Below are 16319 nucleotides of genomic sequence, written 5' to 3' on the forward strand. Positions count from 1 at the left end.
ACAATATTAACCACACTGGCTGGGTTTCGGGAGGGGTGCCACAGGAGACTCGGATTCCTTCTAGAGTCTACACAGAGGCCAAAGGCTTAATTATAAAGAACTACCCTAAGATTAAATTCCATTTCAGGGGAAAACCAAACCTGAAAAACGATTCCTGGCATTAGTCTCAGGAGCTGCAGTTGAATTAGACCCTGGAATTTAAAATGCAAACAAACAAGCAAAATAATACTTCCTGGTCTCTGAGAGGGAAGAAAGGGGTATACTAAGAAAATGGGGAAGGAGCTGCAGGAACCTTGGCCATAAAAGATTAGTTGCTTGAGGGGCTCTGTATGTGGCACAGCGTATACACCGGGAATTACATTTAATCTATAAAGATTTCAAGTATTCAAGAAAGATGGTATCAGATGGAAACGCAAAACTTAACAAGCTAAGAGAACATTCACCTGCCTTCCTTTTTTAGTACAGGCCCAAAGCGGGGGAAAAGAGCTTTCATACCTGATTTATTATAAGATATTAATACAAATCGCAATCCAAACCTCCTAAATTTGGCATGAATCATACATTAAAAACACACTTCCCCGCTTTTATAGGCCTCAAACCATTGTGCCAAAGATCAGTTTGGTAAATCTGATAAAATCTTATGACAAATGGCAGGCTTTCAGACCCCTGGGCTCTCTCCCTGCCCTGGCGGAATCTTCCAGGTGAAGACAAGGGCGCTGTAAAACACCAGGCAGCGCAGGGTGGAAAGGCAGGTCGGGAAGGAGCGCCAAGTGCAAGTCCCAGCACTGAGCTCAGCTGCGCAAGAAGGTCACCCTGAGCGGACGGTCCCTATGGGCTTTTTCATGGCTTCTGTTAACTCTGCGTTACAAAGCTGAAACTAAAAAGCTCTTAGAAGAGAGACTAACATTTGTCAAGAAGGCAGTTTCTCACCCCCTCGTTGGTACTGGCCCCTATCATTCAAGCTAATTAAAACCCCCGTTACTTGGAACAGAAAAGCCCACCCCAAGAATGAGGTACAGAGAAGTGAATAATGGGTCTCCTCTAGTTCTAAGACGATACAAATGTCACAGGCCAGGCAATGAAAAACAGTGGAGATGACGGGGCCGGAGGGGCGGGGGGGGGGGGGGGGGGGGGGGGGGGATGGGTGAAACAGGTGAAGGGGATTGAGGGTACACTTGTGATGAACACGGAGTATAATGTGTGAAAGTGCTGAATCACTATACTGTCCACCTGAAACTAAAGTAACAGTGTGTTAACTACACTGCAATTAAAGTAAAAGGAAAAACAACGGAGACAACTCAAAATGTTGTAGGTAATTTTAATGCCTTGGAATTAATACTTCTGAAGTGAATTCAAGAAACCAGGATGCAGATGTTTATATAAAATAGGACTTCACACCAATAGCATCGTAACTAAAAGTTATTGCATCTCAATATTACCAACATTTATAATATTACAAAGAGGAAATGGGTGGTTTTTACTTCCTTATACTTTGTAAAACACTTAGCATAAATAGAAACATTCATTCATTGTCTAATAAAAAAAAAAAAAACGGTGCGCCGTTCCTTTTAAAGATCACTTTATAAAGCATACAACATGTACCAAGGGGAAAATAATTTTAAGTTTATTTTCAGAGACAGAGGAAAAGAGCGCGCACGTACATGAGCAAGGGAGGGGCAGAGGGAAAGAGAGAGAATCCCAAGCAGGCTCTGCACTGTCAGTACACAGCCTGACGTGGGGGCTCGAACTCGTGAACCGTGGATCACGATCTGAGCCAGAACCAAGAGTCGGACGCTAAACTGACTGAGCCACCCGGACGCCCCCCTCAAAGGGAGAATAATTTTTAATATCCCCCAACCTTGTCCTCATCTACACGCTTACCCAAGCAGAAACAGGGCTGCCGTCTTCGCTTTTCCCTCTTCCTGACTCCCTACGTCCCGTCAACTGCTACGCGCTATCTTCAATTCTTCCCCACCGCCCCCAGCGGCGCACAAACCGGGAAGGTGGTCTTCTTACTGCACGAGCGCTCAGGACCGCCCCTCCTGCGTCTATACTAAGGGGCTCTGCGGCCTGCAGCTCCTGACCCTTTCTGGAGGCCTCCTGATGCAGCCATCCATGCTCCGTCTTAGACCTCTGTCCCCCTCCACGGGTTGAGTCTCCATACAGTTGACACGGAAATGCCTCTAGTATACGGGACATCAACACCTTCCGGGCAAGTGCTAAAGGCCAAAGCACAGTAAGCACTCCAAAGAGGACCTCTCTCGGGACGAGAAGTAAGGTTTAGGGGCTGAGCGGATGTTATTCTGTCTGGAAGACGACGTCACGCGGGACCCAGGCAAGGCATTTCTTGTGATCTACACGAGCCCTCGTCAGCAGACACCTCTGAGACACGCCGTGCGGCAACGCAAGGACAACAAGCCTCTGAAATGACCGCCTGCCCGTTCAGACTCCTCTCAGATCCCAGAACCCAAAAGGTTGCGACCCCTGAGAAGGGAAGCCCGGCCCAGGTAACGCGGGCACCGTCGTCGCTCCTGCACGTGGCTATGGCGTCATCTTACTAGACCCTGTCTAAGCCACTGTCCTAGTGGCAGCCAAGATAATCCTCCCCAGATGCAAATCTGATCCCATCACTCCCCCACTTAACGCCTGTCTAGGACTCCCCGCCGACACGCCCACCGGGCTTACCAGACGCTGCGCCCCCTGGCTCCTGACCCCGACCCCTCTCTCTCTGTGGCTCGGCCACATGGGGGACTTTCTCCCTGATGTCTGCACAGCGTTCCCTCCACTTCCAAGACCTCTCTCGCACTCTGCACCCCACCCTCTCCTTCCTGTGGACGTCACCATACCCCAGGTCTCTCCTGGGAAGTCCGCCCCGCGGGCAGGTTTCTCAGTACCCTCTGTGGCGCCCCCCCCCCCCCCCCCCCCCCCCGTCAGCTCCCAGCCCCAGGCTGGGTGGTGCGCCTCCCCTCCCGAGCCCCAGAGCGCCCTCCTTCATCCCGTTACGGCGTCCCTCACACTGGACTGCCTCTCTTCATTCCCTGCCAAGGGACTGCTTGAGGGAGGGGACAGCGCTCCACACCCCGTGACACTGCCAGCGTCTAGATGGGGCCGGACGCACAGTTGATGCAATCGATGAATGTATTCCCTGACCACACGAAGACAAGGAAAGAGGGATAAACTGACAGGAAGACAGAAGCGGCGTCTGAGCTGCCAGGGAAAATGGAACGAAGGACAACTTAGACAAGTTTGCCGCTGGAATGGCCTGTTTCACTAACAACCAAGAGTACCTCAAAGTGCTTTCAACAACTTACCTACCGGTTTCCTGAAACCACAAAAAGTTGACATCCACCAGAATACTTTTTTGGGGGAAATACACACACCGTCAAGCTATTTCAAAAGAACCACGGTAAATATGAAGAACGTTCTGAAATGGAGGCTGCCAGCAGTTACAGAATTCACGTCTCGAAAGTCTTGCTCTGAAACACTCCTCACCCCTCCCGTCCTCTCCCCAAATCTCAGAAACGGAGCTGTTTGTCGGCCATAAAGTGATCGAGTGCCAGCTCTGTACTATGCTGTTTTCTGTGTAGGGGACCCTCTTCCCCGTCTCTTTCTTACTATAATCTGAAACGTAAAGTTAGGGAAGCTTCCGTCATATGCAAGAGAAGAATTCTTTAAGGAAGAACAAAGGGCCAGGACTGGCTGTGTGCCAGCACCAAGCAGGTCCACCTGAGACAGGTTTCTTAGGTGTAACTTGTTTGTAAGAGAAATGACGCGACTTAAGAGCACCAGGCTGTTGGTTCAGAATCAGGCCTCCTGATCTGAACAGCTTAAAGTTCAAGATTCCGAAATACTTGGAAACAAAATCCAAATGTAAATCTGAAGAACAAAGACTAACTCTTAATGTCTACTTTAATGGGATATTAAGCAGTTTCCCATAAAACGATGGTTAAGCATTCTTTTCCCGGCTCCAGGAAGCAGAGCGAAGCTACCCGTGAGCCCGCTGTGTTTAATTTACGCAGCCGCAGGCAGACCCGAAGGCCCTCAGTACACCCAGTTTAAAAATAAACTACCTTTGCTTGTCCTATTTTTACCGTAACTCCTATTTGTATTACTTACCGGAATGTAATAGATGCCCATCTTGGGGGTTTCATTGGCAGTAAGAAGCATTCCTAAAAATAAGCACAACGAGAAGGGTAAACAGGCGGGGAAAAGGAAGGTGCCCTTTTCTAGTTGTTTTACACTATGGACCGGTGCTCCAGGTGCCCAGAAGACGGTGCGTGGCGAAGAGCCGGACCCGGAAACCAGGCGGGTCATGGGCTTCCGTCCCCGGCCCTCCTAGATGGGGCACCTGAAGTACCGTGAAGTTCTTTACAACATTCCCATCGGCGAAACGCTCCAGCCAAGTACACAAGCAGTTCCCACCGTCGGGTGCTCAGGCCTACGTAGAGCCTGCCATCATCCTCCGAGGAGTTTTCAGCTTTAAGTACATGGACAAAATGTAGTTCTGGTACACCATTTATGATAATAAACTGAAGAAATTAAGAACAAAGGCTTCTTTCTGTTAATCAGGAATCCAAGAACCAAGGCAAAGCATCTCCCACAAAACGCCACGGCAAAGTAGTTCCTAAGGTTTGCGTTAAACCTCGCGTCTGAGCGGAAAACCAAGGGACTGACTTGAGCGGGTGCTGTGTGCAGCTACACCAGCAAAGACCTCTCCAGGGTCTCACAGCCCTTCCTCTCCCCAATAATTCCGTCGTCGGGGAACCTAACGGCCTCAACTAACAGAGTGGTTAATCATTTAGTCTTCCCGGGATGCACAGTTTAAGAAAGCAGAGCTGACGGATGGGCAAACTTCCTGGCATTCAACGATGGCACCCCTGTTACCCCAGGACCCCATCACTCTGTGGCACAGCACCAGGGTGCACATGCCCCAGGCTTTGTTCCCTGCCCTCTGCCACCTGCGGCCTACGCCTCCCCGCAAGCCTCCTGAAGCGGCTCCAGTGCTCACAGCCCCTGTTCCAGGATGACGGCACTTTCGATGCAGCTGAAATCAGCCACCGTCTGGGGAGTTCTTTACAACCTGGTAAGCGCCTTCGCAGATACCATCTTGGTGCGCATGCAAAAAATCTCTGAAATAATAACAGCATCCTTATTTTAGAGATCAAAAAAAAGTTCAGTGGGACTGAGTGCCCTTGTCACAAGCCAGAGAATTCTAGAGCCAAACCTCCTACGTCCTTTAGACACGGTGAGAGAAGTTGTTCTGGGGACTGAGGAGCCAGATTACCACCAGAAAGAAGGTTCTTGCCAAACATACTCCCCAAGCCTGGCTTCACTGGCTTGACTCCGAACACGGATCATTCAGCAGTGAGCATTCCACAAGGAAACACAATCACACCTACCCACCAAACCACAGAGAGGGCTCTAAACTAATGGCTCTCAAGAACCCAGACTGGACACGGTGGATCGTTGTCCACATGGAATACGATCTTTCTTGGCCGTATATGGACAATGATAGCAGCTGACTTACCACCGAACTAAACCGGGGAAGGTCAGGACTAAAACCGATCATGAACGAGAGAAACCGGCAACCTCAACAAAGCCCAAGAACAAGAAGGAAAAAAAAAAAACTAGTGAAAGGAAGTTCAGCAGAAATTAACATGATCATGGGCAAGAGAGGAGAACTTTATTTCCAGATTAACAGTGTGGCCTCACAAAATTAATTTGCTCAAGGTCACCACATAGCTAGGAAGGAGAGTAGCTGATATTCTACGGACTCCAAAGCCCGTGCAACGCAGGACTCTAAAACCACAGTAACAACTAAGATAAAATGAAAAGGCTTCTTGCGGGGTCAAATAATAAAAATTTCAGAAGTGCAAATATAAACACCATACAGCAACAGGAAAAATGTTAATATCACGTCAACTGGAAAGCAAAAGACAACTATACACACAGCATGAGGTCAATGATTGAAAACATACAAACACGAGATTAATACGAGAACTTCTCTCATGGAAATTGTAATGGTACTCGTGAAGAGACTGTGGGCTTATGAATGATTTTTCCTTTAAGTTTCCTTTATAGTGATGCTTATTAAAATGACAATACCAATTAAAAAAGTTTTTTTAAACATTTATTCATTTTTGAGAGACAAAGACAAAGTGTGAGCGGGGGAGGGACAGAGAGGGAGGGAGACACAGAATCGGAAGCAGGCTCCAGGCTCCGAGCTGTCGGCAAGAGCCCGACGCGGGGCTCGAACTCACAGACCGCGAGATCATACCCTGAGCTGACATCAGACATTTAACCGACTGCGCCACTTAAGCACCCCGACAGTAAAAATTTTAAAAGAGAAGGAAGAGCTCAACAGTGCCTGGAGTCAAAAGAACACACATCCAGTCTGAAACAGCACTGTAGAGTGACGTATCCAGTGCCCTGTGTGGCCCAACAGGGCGGCCAAAGAGGATGGGATGGATCAGCAGCCCCCTCCCAGGAAGCGTGAACATTCGGATTCTCCTGTGCACGTGCTTCAGAGGCCAAAGGATTCACTGAAGCCCAGAGTTCCAAAACCAGACTGGATGCCCTCTGCCAGTGCCACTCACTCCACTCCCAGGGCCGCCCTGCAAACCCGCCCCCGGCCAGGCGCTGAGTGTAGAAGTGGAAAGGAAGAGTTCAGAAAGCTGAAGAGTAACGCGACATTGCAGGGAGATCCCCACGTGTGCTCCTTTCCCTTGTAACCTCTTTTTACTACGTTTTCCAAAAGTACCCGGTCTGAAACGGATTAGAAATTTACACACAAAGGAAAAACACAATCTCCGCCCTCAGAAACATCTGCACTGAAACGTACAGCAGCGGTCACCGCCTTGAACAGCTCAGAGCAGAGCACCTGTGAGAACAGAACTGTGTCAGGGAGGAAAGGCCAGGACATTTCTTCCATGTGCTCAACCGCGGATGTGACTACGGAGCTTGGGATGTTACCGTACAGGGCACCCAGGATGTTTCCACATGGCCCGAGCTGCTCTTTCCCATGTTGGGAGAGGACATTTGCCACAGATGGGAAGGCGACTGCACACTGAACGGGGAAGGCCGTCTGCAGGGGCCTGGAAGGCGGCCGGGGAAACCACACTGGGTGCTTTACACGATCATTCAGCCTGAACTCAGTCTTTCTGAGTCGAAAGCCCATCTTCTTTTCTCTGTGGCAGCGATTCGAACCCAGCGATCCCGGGTCCCAGAGGCGGCGGGGCTCAGACACCCGTGAGCCCGACAGGCGCCGCGCCACGCCAACGCGCCGTCACAGAGCTGACCTGCAGGGCAGGCGCCCGGCGCAGAGACGCCGGAGTCGGCCGAGTGAGCAAGAGCAGGAACAAAACAGCAGCCAGGAAGGCGGAGCCATTTCTCAATATTCTGAGCAATCTTCGTATTAGAAAAACATTACAAAACAGTAACTGTGATTCGGCTCTAATTACTTCAAAATGAGTAAGTGAGAAGATAAAGAAAGAAGGACGTTTTAGCTTTTCTAAAATATGATTAAGCGCCTGATGATTAAGCATAAGGCATCAAGAGCGGCGTCAAAGGGAAGAGGAACAGAGCAGGGGAGAGCAGCACAGCGCGTGAATCACACCCACTCACACGCAACCCCCACGGCAGCCGAGGCCCTGGTCTCACTGTGCTTGCAAAGCTCAGGGAACAAACCATTTGGCTACTTTTTGTGTTTGATTCGCTTCTTACAAGTTATTTGACAGTGAAGCCGTCCTTCTGTTCGAAACATCACTCTTACAATGTTTACCTCCCAGGAAAGTACATTTTGCAATGGGGAGACCCGGTGGTCACCTTAACCCAGGGGCCACGCTGCCCCTCCCTGGCCCTGGATGCTTCTGGGAAGGGGTCTGACACAGGGGACCCAGCATTCCTCGTGGCCACAATATCTCACCTACGGTGCATCACAGTCAGATTTAACTTCTATCTGAGATAAAATACACGGGCTGGAGGCACAAGGTCAAGGACATTATGACAGCTAGCCACACGAATCCAGGGTGAGGGACATTCTATGCGACTACTGCCCTGATCTTGGAAAAATCAAAGAAAACAAAACAAAACACAACAAAACAAAACAAGGACGGGTGGGGGGACACGACTATTGCAAACTGAAAGAAACTAAAGATGGCCCCAGCTCAGCATAACACACAACCTTGATTACGGCCTGGTTCCAAACAAGGCGCTACAAACGGCATCTGGGGGACAAGCGGGGAAACGCAGGAACGGACCGGAAGTAAGACAATACTGGAGACCGAGAGTCATTAGACGGGCTGGCGGTCCTCAGTCCCTCTGACGACACAGACGCCACACGCCCTCGGTGGACTTCCACAGCTCCCTCACGCCAAAGCTGCACCCTACACTGGGCCAGATCCCCGAGTCTGGGCCAGAGCCGTGCAACAGAAATATCGTGCGAGGCTCACGTGTGATTTCACATTTTCTACTAGACAGATTTTAAAAAAACAATTTCAAAAACAGGTAAAACATATTTTAATGTATCTTATTAAGCCAGTATGCCCCAAACGTTTCCATTTCAATATGTAACTGACATAAAAAATTAAAGGTCTATTTCGTGTGATTTGTCTCCACGATGTCTTCAAAACCTGGCGGGTAGTTTACACTCAGAGCACACCTCACTCAGTTCAGGTCGGTCACCCTGCCAGGTCTCAAGGGCCACACGCGGCCACACGTGACCATGCAGCTTCCGTCTCTCAGCACTAGCTGCCCTTCAAACTCTCACCCCCCAGGGGCACCAGGGTGGCTCAGTCGGGTTAAGCTCGGGTCCGACTTTGGCTCAGGTCACTGTCTCACATTTCGTGAGCTGAAGCGCCATGTCGGGCTCTCTGCTGTCAGCGCAGAGCCCGCCTCGGATCCTCTGTCTCCCTCTCTCTCTGCCCCTCCCGGGCTCTCCTGCTCTTCCAAAAATAATAAAATCAACATTAAAAAAAAAAAAATCCTCTCACCCCTTAACCCAGCCGCCCACTCACCAGCCTCATGCCAACCTCAGTGCCACCTGACTTTACTCCTCCTCGTGGGCAGCTCAGACCCGGTTTCGGACCGTCTGATACTCTCTAACGGGGACCCCGACATCCTCATCTGCAATTTATTCCTGAACTCGTCCGCACTGGACGTCACCTCGCCGCTGCAACAAGACCCTCTCCGTGACCACAGACACACAGCGCCTCATCCTTCTCGGGACAGCAGCACGTAACTAGAAAGGGCACAGGCTCCAGAACCAGGAAAGGCTGGCTCTACCCGAGGCCCTGCCACAGCCAGCTGAGCCACCAACTCCGGCCCAATAACTCAACAGTTCTCACCTCCTAAGACGTGAGACAGGCAGACAAGAAAAAAGAAAAAAACGTGTGTGCCACTAACTACACAGGGTTCTGGAAAGATTAAGTGATGCGTGGTCATCACCGTGCCCGGAAGCACAGGAGCATTAAGAACTCGTTCTCTCCTTCCCGCCTCAACCTCAGTCGCCCTCAAGCTTGCCGAGCAGGGACCACTGGATCGCTTGTGCCTTAGCTTCTGCTCTACTTCGAAATCTGTCACTCCTTTTATTGCCATTCTGTCTGTTCCTGTTAAGTTTCTCAGCTGGCACCTCCTTCTCCTCAATCCCCGCTGAACTGGACTCGGGTCCTGCTGTGTACACATTCCCGTGGTGATCTCACGCACTCCCACCTCTGAAAGATGCCCTGTTTACAGGCCTCCACACTTTGCAACCGCAGACCTGCTTCTCTTGAGACGGCACTTTCTACGTGCACCTGACTTGGCTCCCGCTGCAAGGTGGTGGGGCAGGGCAGGGCCTCACGAGCACTTGGGAAACACGCTTCTGGGCCCTCCGCCCGGATGCTCTCAGTACGTCTGGGACTGGGCCAAGGAACCTGTCCTTTTTAAAAAGCTCCCTGGGTGATACTGACAGCGGCCAGGTTTGAGACCCTCTGCCAGACACTGTCACTGCCCCATCGCCTCCTAATAATATTCAAATGTTCAAAAAAGAAAACAGTCTCTCTAAACCTGCTCTGTCTCCTATGTTCTCAATCAGCTCAGAGCATCCCCTCCTACTAACTTTGGTTCAAAACCAATGTACCTTTTAGAGGACGGACAGCACAATCTGAACAGGTCCTGACTACAGACCGAGCCCAGATCATTCAGCACATCATTCCCGGACCTCCTCCACCTTGGTTCCCAGGAGAGCCACCAGGGCTCTGGCACGTAAGGCTCCATCGCTTTCCCAAACGAGCCCCACCAAAGGGACCCTGTGGCATCTGCCACAGCCTATCCTTCTTGCCGTTCTCACGCTGCTCCCTCACAGGGATGTGCCTCATCTCGCCGCCCCACCTACCGAATCTCACTCACCACTCCAAACACACCTGAACAAACATCTCCTCTGGCATCTCCCCTCCCCAGTTGCTCTGGCTGAGCCTTTCTCTAACACGCTGGCGAAGTGCTGTTTGTACACACATGACAGGTCTCTCCTGCTCTGCCTTGTATCCGTCTATCAAAATGGGCTGTGTCTGTCCTCAGAACGCAACGCTGCTTGAGAGTGGGAACTATTCCCATTTTCTTTCCTGCCCCCAAATTCTTCACCAATTTGTCTCAAATGTATTGTAAAATCTTGAAATCCACGATGTAATCCGCAAAACAGTATACAATACAGAAGACAACAGAACCCCTGGCTTCGTGAGCCTCGTGGGTTATCGGGCAATCCCAGCCTTCTTCGAACCTCTAACCTCAATTTCCACACGCTATTACTAATCACATAAAAGGGTGAAGAGCACACTAAAATAGCATCTCACCTGCCACCTACCTATATATTGTTACCAGTTTCTACTAATAGCTAGGCTGGCTACGGGCTGAGTCACTGAGAGTGCCATTTTCTGAATCATCCACACCACTTCCTGCTCTCGATTCTTCCAGTAAATACAATATCCAAGAACAGTCCTGACCAAGCCAAACCCCGTCTTAACAAATGAAATGAAATGTGTTTAAAACCCAACAAAGCACAACTCAGATTTATCTCACTGAATGACCCATCGCTACATACCGCATACCTGAGTTGGGATAGAGGCAGACATCATTAATGTCATGTTCTGGTTCCAAGGAAGTAAATATTTTTCCCTAAAAGAAGAGGCAAAAAGGAATTATTAAAACAGTTAAAGGAAGACAACTTCTGGCAATGCTGAGTAAAGAAAATAAACCGGAGGTATGACATAGCCACGTGGTTATGTGTAAATGGTACTGTGTAAAGAAATAAAATCACCTGATTGAAAATAAAGAATGTAAACTACGGTAGAGAGCTCATTTTATCAATTTATCAAATGCTTTCACTTTAGAAACAAAGAAACTGAGGCGAATGGGGGAAAAGCGACTTAACCAAGGAAATACAGTTTCGCAGATAATGTTTTCATAGCGGCAATGGGTAAAGTTTAAGATAAAGTTGTGCATCAACTCAGGAAATCTCTCATAATCTGGAGTTAAACTCGTTGAACTCGTAATCCCCAGTTAAAGCCGTACTCAAAGAAACCAAAGACTGGGAGGGAGTCAACACGGCAGGACGAAGACACTTTCTGCCAACTGTATACCATAAGGCCTTGAGGAGGATCAAGGAAGACAATGGGTATAAATGATAACTTACAAAATGAAATCCTGTAAATACGCAATGAGTTACTTACACAGGAAAGACTACCACACTTCTATTTTCAATGGGAGAGAGGGGAGGAACGTGCTATATTTTAAATTAAGAGAGGGAAAGTAAAAGAAACAAAAGAGAGGAGAAGATGGGAATGGGAAAAGGTGATGAGAAAGATAAACAAGGAAAAGCAAGTCAAGCAAAACCAAGTAATCTGGGTGTTGGTCAAGAGGGCGTATTCAGTCATAACAACGCCAAAATAAAAAACTTATTGCAGCAACGACGGCAGGATAATTTCAAGCGCTGGTGTTGAAAATGTCTGCCAGCTCTCACGTTTATTAACTCGCTACCAGAGGCTCCCAGGGCAAAGGAGAAGGGACAGTTAAGGCACGGGGAGGACGGCTCCCGCACGCTCGGTGAAAAGCTGCAGCCAAATTCTAATTCGAGACAGAGCTAGGAACGGTCAATACTCTGCGAGTTAGCCAAATGAAGAGTGGACACAGAAGTTATGATCCAAGCGGCCAGGAACCCCAGGGCGTAGCGGAGGGGTGATGAGGTCGAGTCGCGGGCCGCTGTGTCGGGCACACGCAGGCCCCCGGGACAGGCCGGGCCTGTCCTCTGGCGGCTAAGGCTGCGGCGTCTGGACCCTGCACCCTCTTCACCTCAAAAACGAGTTAAAAAAAATAAAAAGGAAGTAACGCTTTTTGACTCAAGACACGAAAGTTTGTAACTAATTAAACGCAAAGAGCTCTTAAAAGCAACTGCTATACTGAATACATTTTCTCCCTGTTTGCAGACGAGCTAACCTTTCACTAGTTTCTCCCAAGTTTTAAAATGAAAGACGAAAAGCACAAGGCAGACGAAAACCAGAAATATGGGCTTTTGTTACTTTTACTTTTTCACTGTTACTTGGAACTGAGGGGAAAGAACAGAGAGTTTTAAGAAAATACTGCTTTTTAAAAAAACACTCAAGGAATTACTGTGAAGGGGTCATTTCCAAAAGCCAATTCTTTTGAGATTGGTTTTAAGAGGTATGAAACTGAAATACATAATAACACTGACATGGAAAGATAATTAGTTGCTCATAAAAACTTTCCCAAGGCCGTGAGAGAGCCTCAGGATCTAGGAGGTTCTCATGGGGCGATGTTTTTAAAACGTGATTTACGCTACCCAAGCAAACACGGTTTTAAACGTGATTTACGAACCCAAGCAAAAGGCATGCCAGTTCTAGCAAACCGGGAAAACTTCGTAGCAGGAAGAAGGCAGTCTGGACTACTTTATCTCAGTGGGAACATTAGCTCTGCTGAAGTACCTGTCTCCCAGCTAAGTTCCCAAACAGGGACTCGGCATCTTTCTCAAGAGCCCACGTAACTCAAAACGGGCAACAGAAAGAAAAAAATCCTCAGGAAAACACACTAATAAGTTATGTCAACAGAAAAGTACATACTGAGTTCTTGTTCCACATTTTGACGATTCGTGAGTCTGCAGACAAAATCAAATCTAATGAATCCTGGAAATGAAGTGACTTAATGGGCAGCCCGTACTGGTGATCCTTAACCAGCAATGGCTTATCTGATCGAAGATCATATAATAAAACCTAAAAAAAAAGAAAACAAGTTATTTCTGTTTCAACAAATTAAACATACTTATCTTAAAAAGCAACTTTGTAAACTTTGAATAATGGCTACTATTTGTTTCACTACCTTTTTATGAGCACAGTGAACACTCAGAGCACAAAGATTTTTTTTTTTTTTTTAATTTTTTTAATGTTTATTTATTTTTGAGAGAGAGAGAGAGAGAGAGATAGAGCACGAGCAGGGGAGGAGCAGAGAGAGAGGGAGACACAGAATCCGAAACAGACTCCAGGCTCTGAGCTGTCAGCACAGAGCCCGACACGGGGCTCAAACTCACAAACCGTGAGATCAAGACCTGAGCCGAAGCCGGACGCTCAACCGACTGAGCCACCCAGGCACCCCAAAGGGCACAAAGATTTTAAAGTCAGACAGCAAAAATACTCTAGAAAAATCTCTTAAGTTTACCTGTAGAGTACACGGTTTTTTTGTTCAATTTTTTTTTAATGTTTATTCATCCTTGAGAGAGAGACAGAGCACAAGCAGGGGAGGGGCGGGGGGGGGGGGGGGGCACAGAATCTGAAGCGGGCTCCAGGCTCCGAGCTGTCAGCACAGAGCCCGACGTGGGACTCGAACACACGAACCATGAGATCATGACCTGAGCTGAAGTCAGACGCTCAACCGACTGAGCCACCCAGGTGCCCAAAGTACATGGTTTGATTTAACTGGAAAGTAAGTTTCTGGCACACTAAGATTGAGAACTACTGAGCTACATTAAGAAAGGAACAAAAAGGAAAATTCGTAAGAACTTGTGCCATTTGTGAACCGAACCAAATATATATGCGGAGGGCCTACTAAGGACCAAGCGCTGTCCAGCAACTGACAGAAATAAGAATAAAAGGCTTAGTGAAGACGATCCTGGCAGATCTGCGACACATGGGGGTGGCAAGGTTAGGACTGTTGGGGGAGGGGAGGGGAGGGGAGTGGGTGGGCAGGTCTCTTCTGAGCCTTGTCACTAGAGGCAAGAGGGCTGGGGAAGCTAGCTGCCAGTCCCTGGTGACAGATCCTCTGTAGACCCTGATGACAGAGGTGAACTCCACTGGAAGCAGGGTCCAGACCCGCTCTGGAGAACAAACTTACAAGTGTGTGAATTCTGCCTTGAAGTAAAGAAGGGAAGAAAGAAAGGATGAAATTAACCCTCTGTAGCCGCTCAATCCATCCCTGTCAGACCAGCTCTGCTAAGGTGTGTTACTGCCTGGGATGTGGTCAGTGGTGCTCGGAGAGAAAAAAGGTTCCTTGTACAAGTAAGTTTTGGAAATACTTGTTAAACACATTTCTTGTCTAGGGGAATCTCAGAGCCTTCAATACATATTGAAAAGCACTGTGAGCCTCCAAGAGCAGGAGTCTGGCAGAATTCCAGATTCTGTAGACCACAGAATTTTGTTCCACACACTCTGGAAAATGTTGTTCTAAACCACGGTCAAGAGAATGCCTGAGGCATACCCACATGGTACCTCCAGCTCGACAGCCCCTCAGACCCACCGTGAAGGCCAGAATCAGAATTTCTCAAGGTACTAAGATAGAGGATTCTGGAGAACCCACTCCACTCTGGCCAAAACAAGAATGCCTCATTTCCTGTTCCCACAGTGAACAGAAAGTATTTCCCAGAATACATACATGTCTCTGAGATACTAACGTTAAGTACGAAGTTCTCAATTTAAACACGTTTACCTGCCCGGTAGATGTTCCAACTGCCATGGTCAAGGCTCCATTAAATTTCAAAGCAGAGATTGTTGGTAAACTGTTTATCCTGAAAGGCAAAATATTCATGTTCCATATATATATGGTCAAACTTTCCAAGTAAAAAGTCGTTATTAATCTGCAATTCTCTTTTTTGGAAGTTTTTATTTACTTATTGAGAGAGAGAAAGAGCAGGGGAAGGGCAGAGAGAGACGGGGACAGAGGATCCTAAGTGGGCTCCATGCGGACAGCAGAGAGCCCAATGCAGGCCTCAAATTCATGAACCGGGAGGTCATGACCTGAGCTGAAGCTGGATGCTTAACCAACTGGGCCACATAGATGCCCCTATTAATCTTCAATTCTAAAGGGGAAATCACACTTCTATCCTTATGTTTAAAAAAAAATCATTGCATCAGGGGGCGCCTGGGTGGCTCAGTTGGTTGAGCGTCCAACTTCGGTCAGGTCATGATCTCACAGCATGAGTTCAAGCCTCGCATAGGGCCCTGTCCTGACAGCTCAGAGCCTGGAGCCTGCTTCAGATTCTGTGTCTTCCTCTCTGACCTTCCCCTGTTCATGCTCTCTCTCTGTCTCAAAAATAAACAAACATTAAAAAAAAAAAAAAAATGCCCCACCAAGGGCAAACGAAGCCACTAAAAACTATTTGTGAATCAATATTCTATTAAAAAAAAAAAAAAGAATATTTCTAAAGACCACAGGAGAGATTATCTTTTCATATCCCTTCTTTAAATTTTCTATGTTCACTTATATTACAGTCATAAATTTAAAGCAAAAACAACCTTAAGACATAATCATAATACAAAGAACGCTGTTTCCTCAAATGACTTTTCTAAGAAGAAATCGTCGATGACAGAGCTTATAAATAGAAACCAAGTCTCTCCATTTTAATTCAAAGACAAGTTAATGTTTATGAGCAAAAGAAAATTAACTTTTCTGCTTCCTAGGGAGTGGGTAAATAGCTTTCTCTTACAACTGACTCCCTACTTTCTAAAAATAAGCAGGTATTGGATTTGTTTTCTTTCATACCAATATAATGAAATGTTGAGAAGCATTTTTGTTGGTTCCTTCCATTGACAAACAGAGCTTCACAGTAATTCAGTAACCTGTGTGTTAACGTTTAGAGATTTTCTGTATGTGTGTTATATTTCACAACAAAAATGTCTGATTCTAAGAAAAAAACGAATATAAAATGAGTGAATTTTCCACTTTAAAATTCTTTACTATACTCCATATTGTGATCAGTGAAGTTGTTCATTAGTATTACTTTAATAAAACTCAGCAAGAGGGCAAAAATTTCCTATACTCCCTTTAAGTGTCATGATTAACAGATG

At 47.5% G+C, this 16319-nt stretch overlaps 1 protein-coding gene across 1 annotated transcript in view; it reads right to left on the reverse strand.

The window, feature by feature from the left end:
* The window catches only part of NOL10 (nucleolar protein 10), a 90182-nt gene that overhangs the window by 53126 nt on the left and 20737 nt on the right, over positions 1-16319 (reverse strand). The window contains exons 10-13 of the mRNA XM_047845197.1: positions 14962-15040; positions 13107-13256; positions 11082-11148; positions 4117-4169 (exon numbers count right to left, since the gene is read on the reverse strand). Coding sequence (XP_047701153.1) covers positions 4117-4169; positions 11082-11148; positions 13107-13256; positions 14962-15040 — 349 coding nt within the window. The remainder of the gene's footprint in view (positions 1-4116; positions 4170-11081; positions 11149-13106; positions 13257-14961; positions 15041-16319) is intronic.

This window comes from Prionailurus viverrinus, unplaced genomic scaffold, assembly GCF_022837055.1.
Source record: "Prionailurus viverrinus isolate Anna unplaced genomic scaffold, UM_Priviv_1.0 scaffold_33, whole genome shotgun sequence".
In the NCBI taxonomy this organism is placed as follows: Eukaryota; Metazoa; Chordata; class Mammalia; order Carnivora; family Felidae; genus Prionailurus; species Prionailurus viverrinus.